The sequence below is a fragment of the Gracilinanus agilis genome, chromosome 1, assembly GCF_016433145.1.
Source record: "Gracilinanus agilis isolate LMUSP501 chromosome 1, AgileGrace, whole genome shotgun sequence".
NCBI classification, from domain to species: Eukaryota; Metazoa; Chordata; class Mammalia; order Didelphimorphia; family Didelphidae; genus Gracilinanus; species Gracilinanus agilis.
The window spans coordinates 436724255-436746810 of record NC_058130.1 but is presented as its reverse complement, the minus strand read 5'-3'; the positions used below and the strand labels follow the sequence as shown (position 1 = coordinate 436746810).

At 36.3% G+C, this 22556-nt stretch overlaps 1 protein-coding gene across 1 annotated transcript in view; it reads right to left on the bottom strand.

The window, feature by feature from the left end:
- ADCY2 (adenylate cyclase 2) overlaps positions 1–22556 on the bottom strand; it is a 574349-nt gene that overhangs the window by 257799 nt on the left and 293994 nt on the right. The window contains exon 4 of the mRNA XM_044681919.1: positions 4043–4192. Coding sequence (XP_044537854.1) covers positions 4043–4192 — 150 coding nt within the window. The remainder of the gene's footprint in view (positions 1–4042; positions 4193–22556) is intronic.

Here is a 22556-nt window from a genome sequence, read left to right as displayed (position 1 = left end):
TCTCAGTGTCTGTCTGAGATCTATTGGCTCCTGAGGACTGAGTTCTAGTTTTTTCCAAGGTCAAGCCCCCTGGTGGATTCCCTTGCTTGAACCTCTGCAGGAGGTTTCTTTACAAGTCTCAGGGAGCTACTTCCACAGTCGTATACCCGTCTGCACTGGTTCCCCACTTAGGCTTTAGTTCCTGGTTGTGTTTGCCTCCACCCACGCCTCTGCTCAGCGGGCACCCACGCCTCTGCTCAGCCGGCACCCACGCCTCTGCTCAGCCAGCGCTCTGCTCCCAGCGTCCGCTCCCAGCGTCCGCTCCCGCGCGCGCGCTCAGATTTCGCGTGCGTTCTTGACTTAATGGGGTCCTAAGTCTTGCTGCTCTCAGGAACAGGTCCCGGAGCTGCTGATGACTTGATGGGTGCCCCAAACTTGCTCTATTTCTTTTTAGCTGGGTTCAGAGCTATAGGTGAGTGTGGAGGGGGTGGGGGTGGGGCGGTTGCTCAGCTCGCGCTTGAGTGAGAGCCCTTTTTAGCTTGGAAATGTCTCGATTCCACGTACCTTCCACGCTGTGCCCTGTTGTGGGGTTCCTCCGTTCGTCTGGACTTGTTTTTATGTCCCCTTGAGGAGTTTTGTGTGTTTCGGTCAGGAGAGGTTTAGAGCTGCTTCTTACTCTGCCGCCATCTTAACCCGGAAGATATAACCTCTCTTGTATAAGAATACTTTTACATGAAATTACTTTTTTCAAGATCCAAACTATAGAACGGTATGGTATTACTGTATGAATGAGCAGATGCAATTCATGTTTCCAAAAATGAAATTAATATCAGGAGATCAAACCAATAGAAAAAAAAGCCAAATAAACAAAATAACAATTTCAATACTCAGACTGAGTTTGATGGCTCCCAATGCCACAATTTATTTTAAAGTAACTTGGATTGAAGGAAATAAAAGCTAATAGCACCCACATTAATGTGAATGTTCACACTAGTAAGCTACTGCCTTGAATAGAATCATGGGGCTAATTTCTGTTATAGACTGGCTTTTCAGAGATCAATAAAACACATCTTGAAAAAATCATATGAGAAGCAGATTTTTCATTCATATGTCCGACCATGACCTAAATTTAAATGTGCAATACATAGAGCATATTTATAAATAAATTAGACACCTTGACCATTTCCCAATTTCTTCATAGTCATTAGTATCACTACAATTCTAGGTATCTAGAAAAATAAATTTTTTTCTTTAATCCCATCCTTATTCTGTCACCATCTTCTATCAGATTCTCTACTGGGATTCTCTTCATAGACCTTTTTCCTCTTGAATCTCACAAGTCACTGGAAATGTCTAAAGTCTAACCATTGTTGTAAGAATCTCTTTCTTTGAACTAAACAGTTGCTTTCAGGCATCTTTTTGGGATGAGAAAAATCACAGTTCCCATTCAATCCTATTGATTCAATAAGCATTTTGCCATTTATTTTATTGATTTAACAAATATTTATTGACTGTTACTTGTGTACACAGTAACAAATATTAGTTGCCATGGAGGTAAGGTATGGAGAAACTTAAAATTTTCTCAACACAAAAGCCAACTCATGCATAAATGCAACAACTAATAAGCAACAAAAATAAAAAAGAAAAACATTAACAGGACTGGGCAGTGACTTGTAGTTTATCATTATTATTATAACCAAGGATTCACATTCTGGTACAAGATGGATTACATGATCTAAAAGGAACTTTCCTCTCACGAGGGCCTCTGATTCTACAATTTTAACCTATTTGCTGCACCTACACAATATACCACTCAGATTTTTCTTTGTCGAAGAAGAGTAGAGAGAGAAAGGAGATAATATAAGAATCCTAGGCCATTGTCAGGTGACAAATTGCTTGCCCCTCTGCTCTGCCAATAAATGTCCTTTTTTACCTCAATATTCTGGGTAGTGCTCACCACTAGCCTTACCAAAGTCCACCTGTCTTTAGCCACTCACTCCAGCAAACTTCATGCCTTCCAAATCTCACCCTCCAAGCATTTTCTATTAAATAATAATCTTAGCTACAATTTTATTTATTTCCCCCCTAAATATACAGCTATGTGAATGCATAGTGCAGTCAGTGCTATGGCAATTACAAAGTTAACAGAATACATGGTCCATGCTCTGGAGTCCATTATGTTGTAAAGGAGGAATTTATCATCTGACAGTTTCTCAACACTCAATTATGCATACTGTCAGAGGAGACTATTAACATAATATAAGACTACTACTATTTTACTGCTATTCTCTTTTCTGCCACCATTTAGACAGGACTACTTACCTAAGGCAGTATAATATAATGGAAATGAGAAAAAAGCAGCTGACTCATAGTCAGGACAGAATTCCATTCCATTTACCAGTATGGCCCTTTCTAAGTAAGCTAGATAATTTTCAGGAAAGCAACATAACTTAATGTTATATTACTTAGTAATAATAATAATGGCTATAGCATCTTCCTCCCATGGTTATTGTCAGGATCAAATTGGATAAGGGATGTAATGTACTTGGTAAACTTTAGAGCACTTTAAAAATAATGGATCCATCATTCCAGAGGTCATCTTATGTTTATCATTTCCTTCTTTATGACCACTCTCTAGGTGACTTTTCCCTCTATCAACTTTATGCCAAGAAATAATCAGAAACCTGGAGTTGGTAAAAAATAATCTATTGGTCAGAAGTAATCAGTGCTTCTCCTTAGGAAGCAGAATCTTAGGAATAATGGCAGTAGAGGCCAGACCAAGAGCAGGGCAGGCATGGAGCAAGATATTGCCTTAGGATAGAAGGTGAAAGATCACCTATCCAGAATTAGAAGGATACACAGAAGCCAGCCAAACTAAATCCTTCATTTTACATAAAAATAGATCATGGAACCAGACCCCTTTTTCCCTTTCCCCCTTCCCCTATCACCTGCCCAATCTTGACACAGAAACTACCACAATAGTAAAACCTGACAGGACACCAAGACTTCCCTGTCAGGCCTAGACAAATGACCTCCTGCACCACTGACCATCAGACCTGATGACTTTCCACCCCTAGAGACCAAGGTTCCCAACCCCCTTAAGGCCATCCAATAAGCTCCAACCAAGTATCCCAACTTTTCCCAATAGAGACAACATCCCAGACCAACACCCTATAAAATATTGCCCCCTTCTCCACCCAGGTGGAGACCCCTAGCCATCTACTGGTTGTGGGTTCCCTCCTTGCTCTCCTTCTCCACCACTATCACCACCGCCCTACTTCCTATCCCACAATAAAGCTTTGCTATATTACTCAATCTCTCATCTCATTAGTCTCAGGTTGGAATCCTGTCAGCCAGGCCTGACACATATGGTGAAATTAAGGTCCAGGGGACTTACTTGGAAGAAGAACTCAGTCATATTTTCTTTGTATCTCACCCTCTAGATGGGGCAGTGCTAGATACACTTTTAGGCACCCAATGAATATTTGTTGGCTGATTTGTGTTAAACATGTGGCTAATAAGGATCTGACATTTCCTTTCTAGACTGTGCTCCAGATTTCCTTTATCCTGACAAAGCTCTTTAGTCATAAGCCTTCCTACAGCCCTGGAATTCACACATTAGAAGTGTTCTCTTTTCCTGCTTCCTCTTCCTCTGATTCTTCAGCTCTTTCCAGAACCTCCAGGCTTTTACTCAGGACTTTGTTTACCACCCACCCAAGCTGAGTACCTTTATTTCCTTCCTTTTCAGTTTTCTTTATCTTACTCCATTAGAATAAAACATCCCAGATGGCTGGGACTGTCTTTCTTCTTACTTGAATTTGTATCTACACAATTCTTAGTAGCTTTTAAGTTTTTAATACATACTAGTTGATGGATTGAAAACTCCTATGACAGGTGGCTGCTCTCCTACTTTGTGATTCCAGCAGTGCTATGTACAGGACAAACATACCAATGAGTATGGCACTAACTCACTGGAATGCTCATTCTTTATATTTAGAATGACCATTGATTCAATACCTATGAAATGACTAATAGAGGCATGAGATATAAGGATTAATGTTACCTGTTGACGCTTTTCAAATTCCAACTTGATTCGGGACTTGATGCAATTACAAGTGTCCTGATATGTCTGCTGTAGAGCCAATTCCATGAGATGCTTGTGGTAGGCTCCAACCAGGTTTCCACAGATGAAAATGATAACATTTGCTAGTATCTAAAGGAATAAAAAGAAAGCCATTATGTCTAATCAATCAAAAATTGAATTAATCCACAAGTTTGGCACCTCTTATGTGCAACTTACATTTAATGATCATCACCATCATCTATAACAAGCATTCATTAAGTACCTAGTATGTTCCAAGAACTGTGCTAATTGCTGGGCTACAAAGGAAGACAAAATTGGTTAGTAATCCTAGAGAGAAGAAATTAGTGAGGAGTGGAGATCATTTTGTAGAAGATAGTATTTGAACTGAATTTGGAAGGAACTTAGGGGTACCAACGAGATGAAGGAAAACATTCCAAGCATGAGGAGAAGGCATGGAGTAAGAAAATACATTGGCCTATGTCAAGAGGGACAATGTAGGTGGATTGCATAGGGTATGGGAAAGCATATAGAGTAAGAAGGAAAGAATGAGCATATACTAAGTACCTCTTTTATGCTGGGTACTATGTTAAGGCTTTACAAATGTTATCTCACTTAATACTCACCACAACTCTGAAGTTAGGTGCTATTATTTTCCTCATTTTTTCAGATGAGGAAACCGAGGCAGAGAAAATAGAAATGCTTGCCCAGAGCTAGCAAGCACTTTAGGCTGGATTTGAACTTAGGTCTTTCTGATTTTAGGACCTATCTTTCAGTTAGCTGTCCAGAAGACTGGTAAAGATAGGAAGAGACTAGTTTGTAAGTGGCGGGAAAAGGATCTATCTACAATCTAGTACCCACCAAGGATCACCAAAAGATGTATTTTTGATTTATGTCACTTCCGTTCTTACTGATAAAGGTTTGCTTTTTTGCTTGGTGACAGTTATATTCTTTAGAAGTTGCTAGCATCTTCAAGCCATATTTGTAGAGGGGCACTTTCACTGATGTTTCTTTGTTTACTGTCTATAAAAGAATACCAGCTAGTAGTTAAAAAATAAATCATATATATCTGAAACCAGAAGTATCAATACAATTGAATAAATTAGTGCTCACCGTTAGCTGATGTACAGAGTGAAACAATGGAGAGTTCTGGGCAAGGAATAAGATTCTATTTCTGCTTCTTCCATTAAATAGTCATTTGATCTTTGGCAAATTACTAGCTTCCTGTGCCTCAGTTTTCTCATCTGTACAATGAAGGCACTGAATTTAGGGATCTCTAAGGTCTGTTTCAAGTATAAAAATTTAAAAGACGTTGGACAAATCCTTTAACCATTCTGGGTTTCTAGTTCCCTATCATTAAAAGAGGGGACTATAATAGATTGTCTCTGAGGTTTCATAGAACTTTGAAAATCCTTTGAACTTAAAGCAGCTTACTTGCTGCTTGTCAAATAATGCCTGCAGTTACAGTCAAAATAGTAAGTCCTGGTGAACTCCCTGACCACCTATTTTTAAGAGATCCATATCTCTGTAAAGAGGAATTCAGTTTCAGTTCTCTGATGTACAGAGTTAATTAGATGCTGGCATCCTTTGCTGCTGTGAAGTGACAGCCCTTAGTACTAATAACACTGTGAGCTTTGTTAGTATGGAACGCTTTGTAGAACAGTAGCATAAGGTAGCAAGGCGATGAAAGGAGTGAATACCAAAACAAGAGGCAGCCTTTATATCACACTCACCTTCTTGCTCTAATTACAAAATACTCAACTTCACTGTTATCAAATGTTATGAAAAAAACAATAATGCAAGTTCTCTAGGAAGAGAGGGGAATTTCTGCCCCACACCCAGAGCATAGATCATTAAAAAGAAATTAAATACATTAAAGAGTAATTTTCTATAAAATCAGAATAAAGATGAAAAGAATCCATCATAGAAACCTACCTGGTGCTTACCATAATGAAATATGGTTAGGGATACCATAGAGCCCTATATAAATAGGAACAACCATCATATATGACTAAGATAGAAAGGGTCATGTGATTAAAATAAAAAGAGCAAGGAAGAAATTATCTTTTGGGGGGATCTATTGATAAGGAATAGTTCATCATCAAATAAGAGATTATCACAAAAGATAAAATGAATGGTTTTATTTGCATAAAATTAAAAAAGAGATTTTGCATAAACAAAATCAATGAAACTAAAATTAGTAAGGAAATAGGGACTAGGAAAAACTCTTCAGCTAGTTTCTCTGATAAAGGTCTTGTTTCCCATGAATTTAAGGGAATTATCAATATTTATAAGAATAAGAAACATTTCAAAACTGATAAATGATCAAAAGATATAAACAGGTAGTTTTCAAAGGAAGAAATCCAAGCTATCAACAAATGTATGAAAAAAAGTTCTGGGGCAGCTGGGTAGCTCAGTGGAGTGAGAGTCAGGCCTAGAGACAGGAGGTCCTAGGTTCAAATCCGGCCTCAGCCACTTCCCAGCTGTGTGACCCTGGGCAGGTCACTTGACCCCCATTGCCCACCCTTACCAATCTTCCACCTATGAGACAATACACCGAAGTACAAGGGTTTAAAAAAAAAAGTTCTAATGTATTATTGGAGATGTGTAAATAAAAGTAACACAGAGGTTCTATTTCATACCCATCAGACCAACAAAGTTAATAAAAAAATGGGAAATGACAAATACTGGAAAGGTTATGAGACAATAGGCACATTAATGGACTGTTGGTAGGCTATAAATTGGTTTAATCAGTATGGAAAGCAATTTGGAACTATGTTCCCAAATTCACTAAATTGTGCATGCCCCTTATACCTATTGATATAACTACTTTGATATATAAATTTAATAAAAATTATTGTACCATAAAAGATACGTGACAATTTCTGGAAAAAAACCTGGGAAGATTTGTATGAATTGATAGCAGAATAAATAGAATCAGAAAATAATTTACTTAATAACAATATATAGTGACAAACTTAAAATGACTTAAGAACTCTGATTAAAAAATGATCAACAGTGATCCCAGAGGTTTGATGAATCATATATTCTGAAAGAGTAATTATCTGTAGGTGCAGAATGAAATTTATGTTTGGAAATGGCCAATGTGGGAATTTTCTATATGAGTCTGCATGTTGGTTCCAAGCTTTGTTTTCTTTTTTTTTTCTAATGTGAGTGAGGTTGCTGTGAGGAAGAAAATATATTTTTGTTAGTTGAAAATAAAATAAAAAAGAATAAACTACTGTCTCAAGTAATTGGGGAGACCATTACTTTTTTAATCACTTGTTAGCACTGTCATAATTGTGATAATTAGCACAAGTTGTACAAGATTTGAGCCAGGATGCTGACATCATAGAAGACGCCATACTTCTATCCCAGACTATCAAATGGTTCAGGGTAGATACAGCCTGAGGATTAGTCATTATGGCATTGCTCTACTTTGGACTCATCTTTTCCTCATACTTCTTTCCTGAGGTATGATTTATGCTTGTGTTTCAAATATATTTAGTGGCACTGCTACCACCCTAGAACTACACTTCAAACAAACAAACAAACAAAAAAACAAAAAAAAATCCTTACCTTCTGTCTTAGAATCAATACTGTGTATTGGTTCCAAGACAGAAGAGTAGTAAGGGCTAGGTAATAAGGATTAAGTGACTTCTCTAGAGTCACAAAGCTGGGAAGTATCTGAAGTTAAATTTGAACCTAGGACCTCCCATCTCTAGACCTGGCTCTCAATTCACTGAGATACCCAGCTGCCCCCTATCAGATGTTTTTTAACTGTTTGACCATGGACACATTACTTAAGCTTTGATTGCCTGACATTGGATCCGCTGGAGAAATAAATGGAAAACCACTCCAGTATTCTTACCAATAAAACTCCTTAGATAGCTGTGGACCATGGAGGGGTTATGAAGAGTTGCATATGTCTGAACAACAATATATGCAAAAATAATAAATGTACCTATATTATATATAGATGCATATGTGCTATTATTACAAATGGACACACATATACTTTAAAAGATAATAATTAACAGCATTTATCAAACATTTAATTGTGCCATGTACCATGCTAGGTACTGGTGATACAAAGACAAAAATTAAGCAGCCCATGTGCTAAGGGACTTTACATTTTATTGGAGGAAAGTTACAGAAAGTTAAAATTATTCATATTCTTTTCAAAGAAAGACATTTTAGATAAAGTCAGCTAAATCTTTAGTACTGGAGAAAAACACTGGCTCTGGTATAAGAGGACATGGGATCATATCCTACTTCTGATCCTTATAATTCTTGTGATCTTGTTAAATCACCTCTTCTTGGCTTTAGTTTCTCCTGAAATGGGGTACTGGAGTAGATAGCGTCTGTGATCCTTTCTAGCTTGGCATTTATGACCTTCTAATCCTAATACCTTAAAGGTAAACTAATTTAAATGTTTTGAATTGTTTTCAAGTAGCAAAATTATACAAGTTTGAAATATTCCCTTAACATTTCCCAGTCTTGTGGAAGTATTTTCAAGGTTAACAGAATTGACACTCATTTAACTGTGCAAATATGTAATAATAATTAATTTTTGACCATTTGCTATTCAAATGGGTACATTAATGCAATGATAAAATAGTACATTTGAATGCAAAAAATGACATGTAATTCTAAAACGAATTTCTTCATGTCCAGTAGAATTTATGCTCCATGAGAACAGAAGAAAGGATTTTTTTGTATCTCCACTGCCTACTGTAGAGATTTGCACATAACAGAAGCTTTAAAATATTTCCTGAGTTGAGTTGAATATTTCAAAATTGATTTTGTTTGCTTCTTTAAGAACAATCAACATAAGAAGCAGTAACTATTTATCAAACACCTAAGGAATAAAAGGAGACTATATTAGACATTGGAGAAGAAACAAAGTCTAGATAAGATGAAGTTTTTGCTCTCAAGAAGCTTGACATTTAATAGGGAGATTTAAAACGAAGAAAAATAAATACAATGAGTTCAAGTACAATGGGAGTGCCAACTTCTCCACAATTTTCAGTGAATAACAATATTTAATCACTTGATTTTCTCTTCATTGGCCACTTGATCAGCCTAGCAGTTGTGCATGGTATGGATTGAGCCAATCAGCCTTTAATCTCCAGTCTACTGGAAACCCTAAGTCTGTCTGCCATCTATCATATTTTACCAGGGCTGTAGTCATGTCACATTGGCATTATGTAATCTCTTCCCACAGGAACAGACAGAGCATAATTAAGTATAGATAGTGTTTTAATCTTGGCATAGGGACAATACAAACTGTAAACAATGGATAGTAAAATATCTACCATGGAGATGTGTACTCAAACTTTCTTGTAGACCTAGACCCAGATACTCCCTCACCTTGATAGTCCGTTGAGCTCCCTGAACCCAGGAGTTCTAGAAGAGTTATAGTTTTTATTAGTCCTTTACATCCATTCCTTCTGTGGTCAGGCAAAGGAATATTGAAAATACAAAACACTTTTTTCAGCAGATCTTTGAGTCGTACCATCTAGCAGGGATAGGAGTTAAAGAATCAGAAACCACACTCTTTTAGACTCAATTTCCCTTTCTCATACCATGGCATATAGAGTCAGAAACCTGACAAAAGTCCTGAAAGCCAAGTGTTTTGCTTTTGTTTTTTTTTTAAATAGGTATCCTATGGGTGAAGGTTGGGAAGACAAATAGGAAAACTTCTTGCCCTCTTTACCATCTCGTCTCCTTTTTGTACCCTGTTTTAAGCCTTAAGACGTTCAGTTCAAATTATTTTTTTAATCTCATACATTCTATCTTAAAATCAATGCTGAATATTGATGACAGAAGAGTGGCAAGGCCTAGGAAATGGGGGGAAAGGGATTTGTCCAGAATCACAGAGGTAGGAAGTGTCTGAAGCTGGATTTGAATCCAGGAATTCTCATCCCTTTGCTTCACTCTCTATCCCCTGAGCCACCTAGCTGCCCCTTCAGTTCAAGTTTCTAAAGACCAAGAGGTAGGTCCCATCCAGTCTCAGTTTCTAGCTCCTTAACCTTGTCTACATCTCCTTTCCTTTCATCCGACACTGTCATATTTGCTTTTCATTTTCTGTCTCCCTCTCTAGGAAGTAGCCCACAGAGGAGGAGGGATAGAAGAGCCCACGGATGAAGGAGGGATGTTGGATCCTTCATACTACAAAGATGTCTGTTGTGGGAACGGAACTACCTTTGGCAGTTACTAAATATGAATATTGGGAAGTTATTTAATGTCACTGAATCTCAGGTCCCTCACCAATAATATAGATTTCTAATGGCTCTCTGGTAGGATTGATGTGTGTATTTAAAGTGTTTTGCAATCTTTAAGCTAAGGTATTTGAGAATTATGAAGTAAGGGACAAACAGTGAGGAATGAAGTAGATTATCATTAGTAATGGGGCCAGAGGTTAATCACATTAATGTCCTCAAATCATAGAATATTTTATTTTACACATATTGTACAATGGAAATTTTTAAATTTTATTTTGTGAGATTATAGGTATAAATTAAGATAGGGCTAATAGGGCTATTTGGGGTATTCTACAGGAGTTAACATAGCTGTCTTGTTCTTTCCAGTCTGGGAAGGATCTAGGTCACTCTAAAGGCATTCTAGGCCTAGGGATAAGATTTAGTTATAAAATATTCTCCAAAGCAATTCTAAAGCCCTGCTGGCACCAGGAACAGTTCTGTCTTACTGACCTTGAGAATCAGCATCAGTCAAGAGGCTTCTTTTCCCACAACCTCTCACTCTAGATCTTCCTTAGTTCAGTGTAGGTAATGGGGAAGAGATTGTAGGGGACATTATTTCTGTGACCCTGAGTACTTTAAAGAAATCTGAGAAATGCCCTTCGAACTTACATATTTTCAACATTACTGTGACCATAATCATTGCACCATTCTAGCTGACATGATGCAGTAATTCTAGAGTTAAAGCAAATCTAATGAGCTGTATATTTTATATTTCTATTTTTTGCTGCAAAGGTCACTAGTATATACCCAATTTCTGATCTTTTCATGATGCCTGACCTAATTTCTTTTAGTTTCTGTGGACATGAGAGATTGGACATTTGCAAAGATAATACACATGTGTTTTAATTTAAGTAAAATTCATTATGTTCCCTTGCCTATAGCCCTGATCACTTAAATGGGAAAAATAATGTGCTGCATCAATGACAAGTTCCATTGCATTGAATGAAGTAGATAAATGATAAATGATGCTTCAGTGTCTGAGCCCTTACACCACAGGACTCGGGGCACAAGTTTTGAAAATAAAACAAAGCATACATTAAATATCCAAATATGGTAATATACATCACAGGTGAAATGTTAAGAAAAGGTGAAATGGAAAGAAAAGAGACTTTAAGGAACCTCTTGTTCAAGAGTGCTCCATTGCATGAACAACAATTGGGGCTCAAATAAAAGAAAACTTTTGTTTGAGACAAGAAAATTAATAGGTAGTGATTTTCTGGACTGATCTGACAAACAGAGCTCCAGGGAATCACAATTCCAGCTGCAATTTCACTAGAGATTTTTGCAGACATACCATAGACTTATATTCTCATGAATTAAAATTGATTTCTTGCCCAGCCTTCTTGCTTTCCCCTATTTATCATATCATTAATTACTGATGGAGACACCACACTCCAACTGATAACGATTATTGATGACATGTCAAAATTAGCTCCTGAGTTGACAATTCATGGAAATTACAGGTGGGGAAAAGAAGGTGGCTCTGCGACAATGAAACTGGATTGGTTTAGGTGATGTTTGGGTTAAGTAGCAGTAAACTTAGATTTGTAATGTGAGAAGCATTTGGCATCCTGCTAGGAAAGTCAATAGAAATAATGTCAATAATGATTATTGCAGATTATAGCACTTTTGTTCATGTCTACACTGCCTCTATTTCCTCTGACAAGGATCTTTTTGAGTAATTCATATTTTAGTATGTATCCAGTTGCCTTTGAGTTAGGATAATGAAGAAGCCAGGTATTAGTACAACAGTATCTGCTGTGTTCATAACAACAGATTGCCAGGGGATAACCAAAAAGACCTCATTTGCTCCTACCTAAAATCATAGCAGAATTGATGTTTATATAATGATTATGTTCTATCTGAGTTATCCTTTTTTTTTCATTTTTTTAAATATCCTTTACCTTCTGTCTTAGAGTCAATACTGTGTATTGGCTCCAAAGCAGAGGAGTGGTAAGGGTAGGCAATGGGGGTCAAGTGACTTGCCCAGGGTCACACAGCTAGGAAGTGTCTGAGGCCAGATTTGAACCCAGGACCTCCCTTCTCTGGGCCTGACTCTCAATCCACCAAGCCACCCAGCTGCCCCCATGAGTTATCCTTTTGATCTACATAGCACCCCTGTAAATGAGTGAAGGGCTGTCAGATGTAAGAGGGGATAGATTATTCTGATTAGCCACAAAAATTAGTGGAGGTTACAAAGAGAAAAAATTGAGGCTTAATGCAAGGCATATGTTCCCTACAATTAGGGCTATCTAAAAGTGGAATGGGCATTCTTGGGAGGCTGTTAACATTGAAGTAACATTTATCTGGTATTTTGTGGTGTTGCTTCTTTGTGTGATATGTGCTGGAACAGATGACATTCTTACTTTGGGAATTATAGGCAGCACAATCTTCCCCATATTATAAATAAGGAAGTTCAAAGATTTATTCACGATTGTGCTGCTAGGAAGTAGTGATTGTTTACACTCAAATTCATGCTTTCTGCTTATTAATACACATCATTGTGGTTCAGTCCTTTCATTCATGTTCAGATCCCCCATTTGGGGTTTTCTTGGCAAAGATACTGGAGTGGTTTGTCATTTCTTCTTCAGCTCATTTTACAGATGAGAAACTGAGGCAAACAGGATTCAGTGACTTACAGACAGTGTCTGAGGCTGGATATGAAGTCAGGAAGATTAGTCTCCCTTCCTTCAGGCTCAGCTAGCTGCTCATAATAAACCCATAGTCTTTGCTCTATAACCCAGTTTTCTACACACTGTACATACAGTTTTATTTGCTAAATGCCATGAAGATTGAGTTGAAGAGTTTGGTTTTCATACAACTAAAAGCCATGTAGACTGAGTAGAGGCTTATGGATTTCAATTTTTTTTAAAAAACCCTTACGTTCCATCTTGGAGTCAATACTGTGTCTAGGCAATGGGGGTTAAGTGACTTGCCCAGGGTCACACAGCTGGGAAGTGTCTGAGGCCAGATTTCAACCTAGGACCTCCTGTCTCTAGGCCTGGATTTCAAATTTTTTAACAAGATTCCCTTCCACTCCCTAATTAAAGTCTATGAAATACAACTCCTCTTCAAAAATTAAAAGGCTGAATTAACCTTGCAGGGATCCAGACCTGAAATTCTTACCTTACTGATAAGATGGGACGTGACTTCTCTCAAAAACCAACAAAAAATATACTGGGAGAGAGGATAATATCTCCCTACTTAACATATTGTCATTTCACAAGAACCCACAGAAGGAACAGGTAACAATGAGAAAGCTACTAATGCCCACTTTTGTAAAGATGATTCAAGTTTAAGGAAACAACCCTGAGAAAGAGAAAAACAATGACCTATTGAGGTATAGTAGATACTGATATAGTAGATATACTGGTACTATTTTTACATATATAAATGAATAAATCATAGCATTGTGCTCAGTGATTTACATATAATTCCTCAGTTGATTCTCACAACCAAGTGATATAGTTGCTTTTAAAATCACATTTTATAGTTGAGGGAACTAAGGCAAGTAGAATTTAAATGATTTGCCTGGGATTACCCAGGAAGTGTTTGATGTCAGATTTGATAGTTTTGATTTCTTTATCTGAAAACTGCCTATTCATGTCCCTTGCCCATTTATCAATTGGGGAATCGCTTAATTTTTTTGTACAATTGATTAAGCTCCTTATATATTTGAGTAAAAAACTTTGTCAGAGTTTTTTGTTATAAAGATTTTTCCCCAGTTTGTTGTTTCCCTTCTGATTTTGGTTGCATTGTTTTTGTTTGTACAAATTCTTTTTAATTTAATGTAATCGAAATTATTTATTTTCTTCCAGGGAAAGTACGGGCATTCAACAAAATTGAAGGTTTCCAAGTATTGGCACAGAAAAGACCAGGACTAAATGGAAAGTTTGATATCCAACCACAAAAATCAAGAGAAACATGAAAAGGTAAATAAGAAGAAAAAGAGGGAGAAGAAAAAAAAAACTCATGATTTTTAAATTTGTCTCTTTAAGGGCTTCAATAAGATCTAATTATCTATATTCCTATGTGGAGAAATGCCATGTATAATTCTCTGCAGTGATCTCTATTCACTATTATAGTATTCACTATTATAGTAATCAGAAGAATAATTCATAGGGAGAGGGTGGAATACTAAATGGTCTAAGATGATATAGGGGATGGGAAAGGGGGAGTAAATAGTAGGGGACACCAAGAGAAACTTGAGTGAGTAAGAAAAATAGGATATTCTATTACACACAAAGAGGGCATGGGAAGGGGAGGGGACAAATACTATTATAAGAAGGAGAGGAAGAGAGCATTAAGAGGTAATATTTAAACATTACTCTCAGTGTAATCAACCAGGAGAGGGAAGAGTAGCTATATTATCCATTGGGATATAAAACTCTATCTAACCCTACTGAGAAAGTCAGAAGGGATAAACCAAGGGGAGCAGGGGAGTGGGGAGGTCAAAAAAGGGAGGGGAGAAAAATGGGGAGGGAAATCATTAGGCCTTTAAAAATAAAAAAGGGCAATAATAAGTGAGGGGCTAGAAAGGGAAGTCAATCAAGGGAGGGGATAAGGGATACGGGCTTAAAGCAAACCAATGGTTTAAAAGGAAATAGTGTAAGAAGAAGGGGTAGGACTAGGGGAGAATACAAAAATGTCTGTGAATGCACAACTGATAATTATAACTCTGAATGTGAATGGGATGAACTCTCACATAAAACGGAAGCAAATAGCAGAGTGGATTAGAAACCAAAATCCTACCATATGTTGTCTACAAGAAACACATATGAGGCGGGTGGACACACACAAGTTTAAGATTAAGGGCTTGAGCAAAGTCTTTTGGGCATCAAATGAGAAAAAGAAGACAGGAGTGGCTATTATGATTTCTGACAAAGCCAAAGTAAAAATAGATATGATTAAAAAAGACAGGGAAGGTGGGGCAGCTGGGTAGCTCAGTGGATTGAGATCCAGGCCTAGACACAGGACGTCCTAGGTTCAAATCCGGCCTCAGACACTTCCCAGCTGTGTGACCCTGGGCAAGTCACTTGACCCCCATTGCCCACTTTTACCACTCTTCCACCTATGAGCTAATACACAGAAGTTAAGGGTTTAAAAACAACAATAAAAAAAAAAGACAGGGAAGGTTATTACATCCTGATTAAAGGCAGTATAAACAATGAGGAAATAACAATGCTCAATATGTATGCACCAAATGGCATAGCATCCAAATTCATAAAGGAGAAACTGGTAGAGCTCAAGAAGGAAATAGATAGTGAAACCATAATAGTGGGAGATCTAAATATTCCTCTTTCAGATCTAGATAAATCAAACCGAAAAATAAATAAGAAAGAGGTAAGAAAGGTGAATGAAGTCCTAGAAAAATTAGATTTAATTGTTATGTGGAGAAAAATAAATAGGGACAAAAAGGAATACATCTTCTTTTCAGCCTCACTTGGTACATTCACAAAGACTGACCATGTAATAGGGCATAGAAACATTGCAAACAAATGCAAAAGAGCAGAAATAACAAATGTAACCTTCTCAGATCATAATGCAACAAAAATAATAATTAGTAAGGGCACCTGGACAGGAAAATTAAAAACTAATTGGAAATTAAATAATATGATTCTCTAAAACCAATTAGTCAAAGAAGAAATCATAGAAACAATCAACAATTTCATTGAAGAGAATGACAATGATGAGACATCCTACCAAACTCTGTGGAATGCAGCCAAGGCAGTACTCAGGGGGAAATTTATATCCTTGAGTGCATATATTAACAAATTAAGGAGGGCAGAGATTAATGAATTGGGCATGCAACTTGAAAAACTAGAAAGTGAGCAAATTAAAACCCCCCAGATGAAAACTAAGTTAGAAATACTAAAAATCAAGGGAGAAATTAATAAAATTGAAAGTAAAACGTATTGAATTAATAAATAAGACTAGAAGCTGGTATTTTGAAAAAACAGATAAAATAGACAAAGTACTGGTCAATCTAATAAAAAAAGGAAAGAAGAAAACCAAATTGACAGTATCAAAGATGAAAAGGGAGACCTCACCTCTAATGAAGGGGAAATTAAGGCAATCATTAAAAACTATTTCACCCAATTATATGGCAATAAATATAACAATTTAGGAGATATGGATGAATATTTACAAAAATATAAATTGCCTAGATTAACAGCAGAAGAAATAGAATACCTAAATAATCCCATATCAGAAAAAGAAATTTAAATAGCCATCCAAGAACTCCCTAAGAAAAAATCACCAGGGCCTGATGGATTCACAAGTGAATTCTATCAGACATTCAAAGAGCAACTAGTCCCAATACATTTCATAATTTTTTCTAATTCTTGCTTGGTTTTAAAATCTTTCCTTTCCCAGAGATCTGACAAGTATACTATTTTGTGTTTGCCTAATATTCTTATAGTTTCCTTCTTTATATTCAAGTCATTCACGCATTCTGAATTTATCTTGGTGTAAGTTGTCAGATATTGATCTAAACCTAATCTCTCTCATATTGTTTTCCAATTTTCCTAGCAGTTTTTGTCAAATAGTGGATTTTTGTCCCAAAAGTTGGATTCTTTGGGTTTATCATACACTGTCTTGCTGATGTCACTTATCCCAAGTCTATTCCACTGATTGTCTCCCTAACTCCAGCCCTAGAACTCTATGCCTATTTCTATGGGGCACACAAATGAGAAAAGCAAGAGAAATGTTGCTATTAAATAGTTCACAATCAAATGTCAGAGATAACATGCTCCTATTTGCCTAGAGGCTGTGGTTGTTCTGAAATTGTGGCAGGTGGTGAGGGGGAAGAAAGATACCCTCTCCATATTTTTTGTAACAAATTATTGTGTCATTTTCTAGGTGCCAGGTGCTATGAAACAGTCTCTATCCTCAAGTAGTATATATTCTATCAAGAAATATATATATATGCAAGACCAGGGTGGGAGATGGAGGGTGCAGATAGATGTCTCAGTGGATGGAGAGCCATAGAGACAGGGGGTCCTGGGTTCATATCCAGCCTCAATCACTTCCTAGCTTTGTGACCTTGGGCAAGTCTCTTAACCTCCATTGCCCAGTCCTTACACAGAATTGATTCTAAGAAGGTAAAGAGTTTAAAATGTCTCTCTCTATATTTCCTCTATATCTATATATCCCTGAGCATAAAACTTTTAGTTTATATACATACAAACACAATTAACACTTCTTTAACCCCTATTTAACAGTTTGCTATTAAGAGAATTCATAAATCACTTACTTGGAGAGCTCCACCCTTTTAACCTAATTAATTGGAAACTTGGGAATCCTTTGATAAGAGTTAACACCTTCAGAGGTAAGAAGTAGATCCTATAGACACTGCCCCAGAGGGCAGTGCTAGGCATTTTGGAAGCTGTGATTGGCCCCTGTGAAGAGGGGAAGGGACAGAAGGTGACTATAAAAAGTCCTGAAAGTCTTGATCAGGGGGTCTTCAACTTGAATCTTCAGCTTAGGGGATCTTGGGCTGGGACAATGAGTTGGAGCTATGACTTGGACCTTGGCTTCCACTTGGGACCTTGACTCTTGGGTGAGTGAGTAGCTGGCCTTCCTTTCCTGGCTTCTGGAGAGAGATTAGTTCCATAGAGGCCTTCCCCTCTTGGAGGAGGCCACATGGGGGGAATCTGGGTCCTCTGTTCAAGGCTTACCAAGCTAGGCTGGGCAAGCAACAGAACAATATTTAGTGTGATAGGCTAGACATCTTCTCTACCTTCTTTTTGTATTTTTCTACTTTCACACTTTCTACCTCTTGCTATAAAAGTCACTTTGGCTTGCACTATAATATTTTTAAATTGGCAACCACAATATTAATTTAGAAGTCTCACATATTTAGTCAAACCTTTAATTTAATTCCTTACTATATCTATAGCTATATGATAAATACAAAGACTTTTATTGGAGGGGGAAACAAAAACAGCTGTTGAGATCAGGAAAAATGAATGAGATAGTATATTCGTATATCTTTTTAAAAAAGAGAATACTGTTGTAGAAGTTTTAATGTTTAACAATTTGCTCCAAAGGAAAGTTTAAGTTACACAGTTGATTGGGTGTAAAACATAAAGTCATGAAGATCTAAATTCAATCTAACTCGGGGCAAGTTACTTAACTTCTATCCTCAGTTTTTCCATCGGTAAAATGGGTATAATAACAGTACCTTTCTTCCAGGGTTGGTATCATGATAAAATGATATATTTTTTAAAGCATTTTGCAAATCTTAAAGCACTCTCTAAATGCTACCTATTATTATTGTTATTTGTTGGTTAGTTGGTTGGTTGCTGTTATATACTGTGGGAAGGCAGCAAACATTCCTTTCAAAATGGAATATCCTAATGGTTATCTTTGGGGAATTGCATAGATAAATAATAAAGTTATCAAATACTCCCACCTTTCGCCATTAAGGAAAATGCTGATAACAAAGAAAATATAGGGAACAGGTTTGGCCTAGATTAAAAGTTTTATGTTCAGGGATGTTATATTATGAGACAATGGATTTCTGTTATAACAATGGATTATTAATATTGTAGAAGAGAATAACTTTGTTTATATTGTGGCATTACATAATGTTATACAAGATCAGAAGCTAAGACCTTTGACCTTGTATTTGTGGAAGCAAAAGCCCTCTAATTTCCCAGAACCAGTAGCTTACTGCTTACATTACCATGTCATTTCCATGAAAGCCAGAGCTAGTTCACCTTCATCTTTCTATCTCCAGAATCTAGCATAGCACCTTGCACATAAAAGAATAATAATAAATGATTGCTTGAAGCATTATCTCCAAATCTTCTGGAAATGCATTTTACCATGTAAACAAGATTGAGTAGAATGTTATTAATTTTGATTGTTCTAATTTGGAATTTATGATGGCGAGGACCTATACTAGGCTGAAAGGTATCCTCTTGCTCTAACTAAGTAAAGGGTTTGGTAAATAAATTGTCAATAGAAGTAAAAATTGAGATAATATTTAAAGAGTTTATTTCCACTGACTAAGAACTTTTGAGAATTTAAGAAATAGAAAAAATAGTTAACTTCTTAATAAATGCTTTATCTATCTGTCTCTATGTAATTAAAAATATTTCACTGAAGCAAGTCTCTTAAGGACCTTTACTAAGCAATCATTTCTTAAACATTAATTGAGTGATTATAATGAACTAAAAAAGGGCTATATTTTGTTTTTCTCCCCTTAAACATTTGCCAAGATACAATCTCCCCAACTTCTCTTAAAAACAACAACAAAAAAAGGAGAAAGATCAATCCAACCAAATGACAAACTGAGAATCTATGTTAATTTCCATAATCCTACTCTCCCATTTTCTTGCAAGAGAGGGGAAATGCATTTTTTCACATCTTTTCTGGCATTAATATTGTTCATTGCAATACCACAAACTTTAGACTATAGCAATAAAATCTCATTAAAAATATTAACAATGCAGATAATGCCTGGAACATAATGAACATTTTACAAATGTTTATTGACTAATTGCCTTTAATTAAGAGAGACTGCTCTCCTCTGATTAGCTTGGATTCTTGAGCTTTAATATACCTAATGTACCAGAAAATAAAAAAAGCTTTAGTTCCCTGATAAGACTAAGACTACCAGTAGCTTGTATATGCTGCAATACAAAAATTGTCATGTTATAACATTTCATGGTAAATATTTAAAATAAATATTTCCATGACTTTAGAATAATTTCCTAAGCAAGCATTCAGATAAGATTGTACCCACTCTAAATAGTTACATAAGATCTGAAATCTTCAGAAATATAAAAATTGCTAATTAAATTGTAATTTATTTACAGCTTTTGATAAGCTATGCTATTTTTAGACTGTATTACTAAGTATGCATTAAAAATAGAGAAGATTCACCCAATTAAAGATGTTTGAATGTAAGAGGGCTGAAAATAATGGGACAAATGGCAGGTTTTAAGCAGAAAAGCAGGATAACTTAATAAGCCTAAAATAGAAAAATTCATACATTGTTCATGTGATCCAATACAGTGATAACTGAGATTATGCAATTCATAAAAAATAACAAAATGAACCTGCATTTTGAAAAAATGAAAAAATAGTGACTCTGACACTAAAAAAAGAAAAAAAAAAACCTTTGGTTTTTATTCCCACTAATCTGACTTTTAGAATACTCCCTCATGATCTGGCTTAAACATACCTTTTGAGACTTATCACATTATTTTCCTTTAAGGATGCTACATTTCAGCCAGTTGGACTATCAGTTGTTTACTGACATTGGCATGCCATCTCCTCTTCCCTATTTGATTTAACAATCAATATATTGTGGATATCAGGAATCCAGATCTTCTTCATATTTCAGAATCCTTATATCCATCAGAGCTCAGCTTAGGTGTCACCTTCTTTGTGAGGCTTTCTCTAATGCAATTAGCTTCTTCCCTCCTAAATTCTCCCAGTGAACTTAGTATAGAATTCTCTTTTGCCCATAACATATTCTCCCTTGACTCATACTTCTCTATGCATTTGGCCTAGCCCTTCAGTAAACTACAAACTCCCCTTGCGTATGGACTGGATTTTTTCCCTCTGTGTTCATCTATCCTTGGACAAAACATATATCTGAGGTTTAATAATACTTTTAGAATTTCACTGAAATGGTTGTATATTATAATTGGAAAAATTTCCTTTCTTCCTAAATACAGTAATTTCTAAAAAATTAACCAGCTTGTTTTTTGAAAAATAATACATGGGGACTTTATAGAGATCTATTGAAAACAGGGAGAAATTGGTACACTTAAAAATAATCCAAGTTTTAATCATCCTATGAAAAATAGTGACTCTCAACAGGAGTGCCTAGGCTTTTCTTTCTTTGTGATTAAAAGGATATAAGAAAAGGAATAACTTCTGCAGGAGTTAAATTACTTATCTCATCAGATTCTGAATTCATGTGGTTAGCTCCATCATTTTCTATCCTTCCCTACTGTATACTCTTCTCAGAAATGCCAAGACATATTTTTAAACTACCAGACAAAAAAATTCTGCCTTCAGATTCTGACAAGAAAATTGACTTGCTGGTTAATCTCAGCTACAGAAAATAACATTGGATTTGCCCTGATCACTCAGCATCATTACATTTTTTTTCACAAACTGTCAGTGATTGGAACCAGTCAAGTGTATTCAATGGACACAGTGATAGGAAGAGATAATCTCTGCTAAACAGGGTATTGATTTTAATGGGACAGATTCATCAGTGAATTGCCAGAAAGTCTACTACCAGGAGGAAAACTAGCATCCCTTTGAGATTCAGAGGTACTGCTCACTTACAGCAATGCAAGGTGCCTCTTTAATAATCTAGCCAGCTGATATTTTTATTTAGTAATGTTCTGAATCCCTGGTGTATCAACCATAGTTGTTTTTTTCCATCATTAGGAATCTTAAATGAGCAAGGATTTTGAGTAAATGAAAAGATGATGCTAATCATCCAGGGTACTCCTTCCACTATAATTTTATATTTTTACTTAAAAAAGACATTTACATCCACACATTTTTTTCTGCAGAAATTAGCAAAATGAACTTGGAGTTGATATGGAATCCCATTTCTCCCCTGTGTCAACCTTTCAGGAGGAACATCTAATTAGTGGTCTGCAGGTGCATCGAACATAGCTAGAGTCTAGCACCTAGCAGAGTGGTTTTGCTAATTAAACACTCTGAAGATGAGATTAATTTGTAGATTATTAGAAGATATTTGTTATTACAGATCAACTTGGATATAGTTGAAGGTTTTTTCTTTTTTAGTTTTTATTTCATATCTTCAGTCTTCAATTATCTTTCTTGCTTTTGTTATTTTAAACTTGACTAAATGAACTGTCACTTTTGAATTACTCAGAAATGAGTTCTAGAGGTTTCCGAGGCCTCTTTTCTTTCATACTTCAAGCTACTAAAGTAAAAAAAAACTACACTTAGACTTGTTAGATGCCCTATGTTAGAATAGAACCCAAATAAGGGCATGACTGTTAATGCACATTACTATGGTTCATCATCTCATACTAGGTTACATGGAGAGATTGGGATTTGGGTAGGAGCTGCAATTTTTGGCTCCCTCGGCTTCCTCAGACTAATTGCAATTTCAAGACCTTGTTGCCATAGTTAACATCAAGAGACAGTCCAAAGACAGAATTCTTACCTCTTCACTGCTCATTTCTCAAATGGCAGAACTGATTTTTCTAATAGTCAGGCTA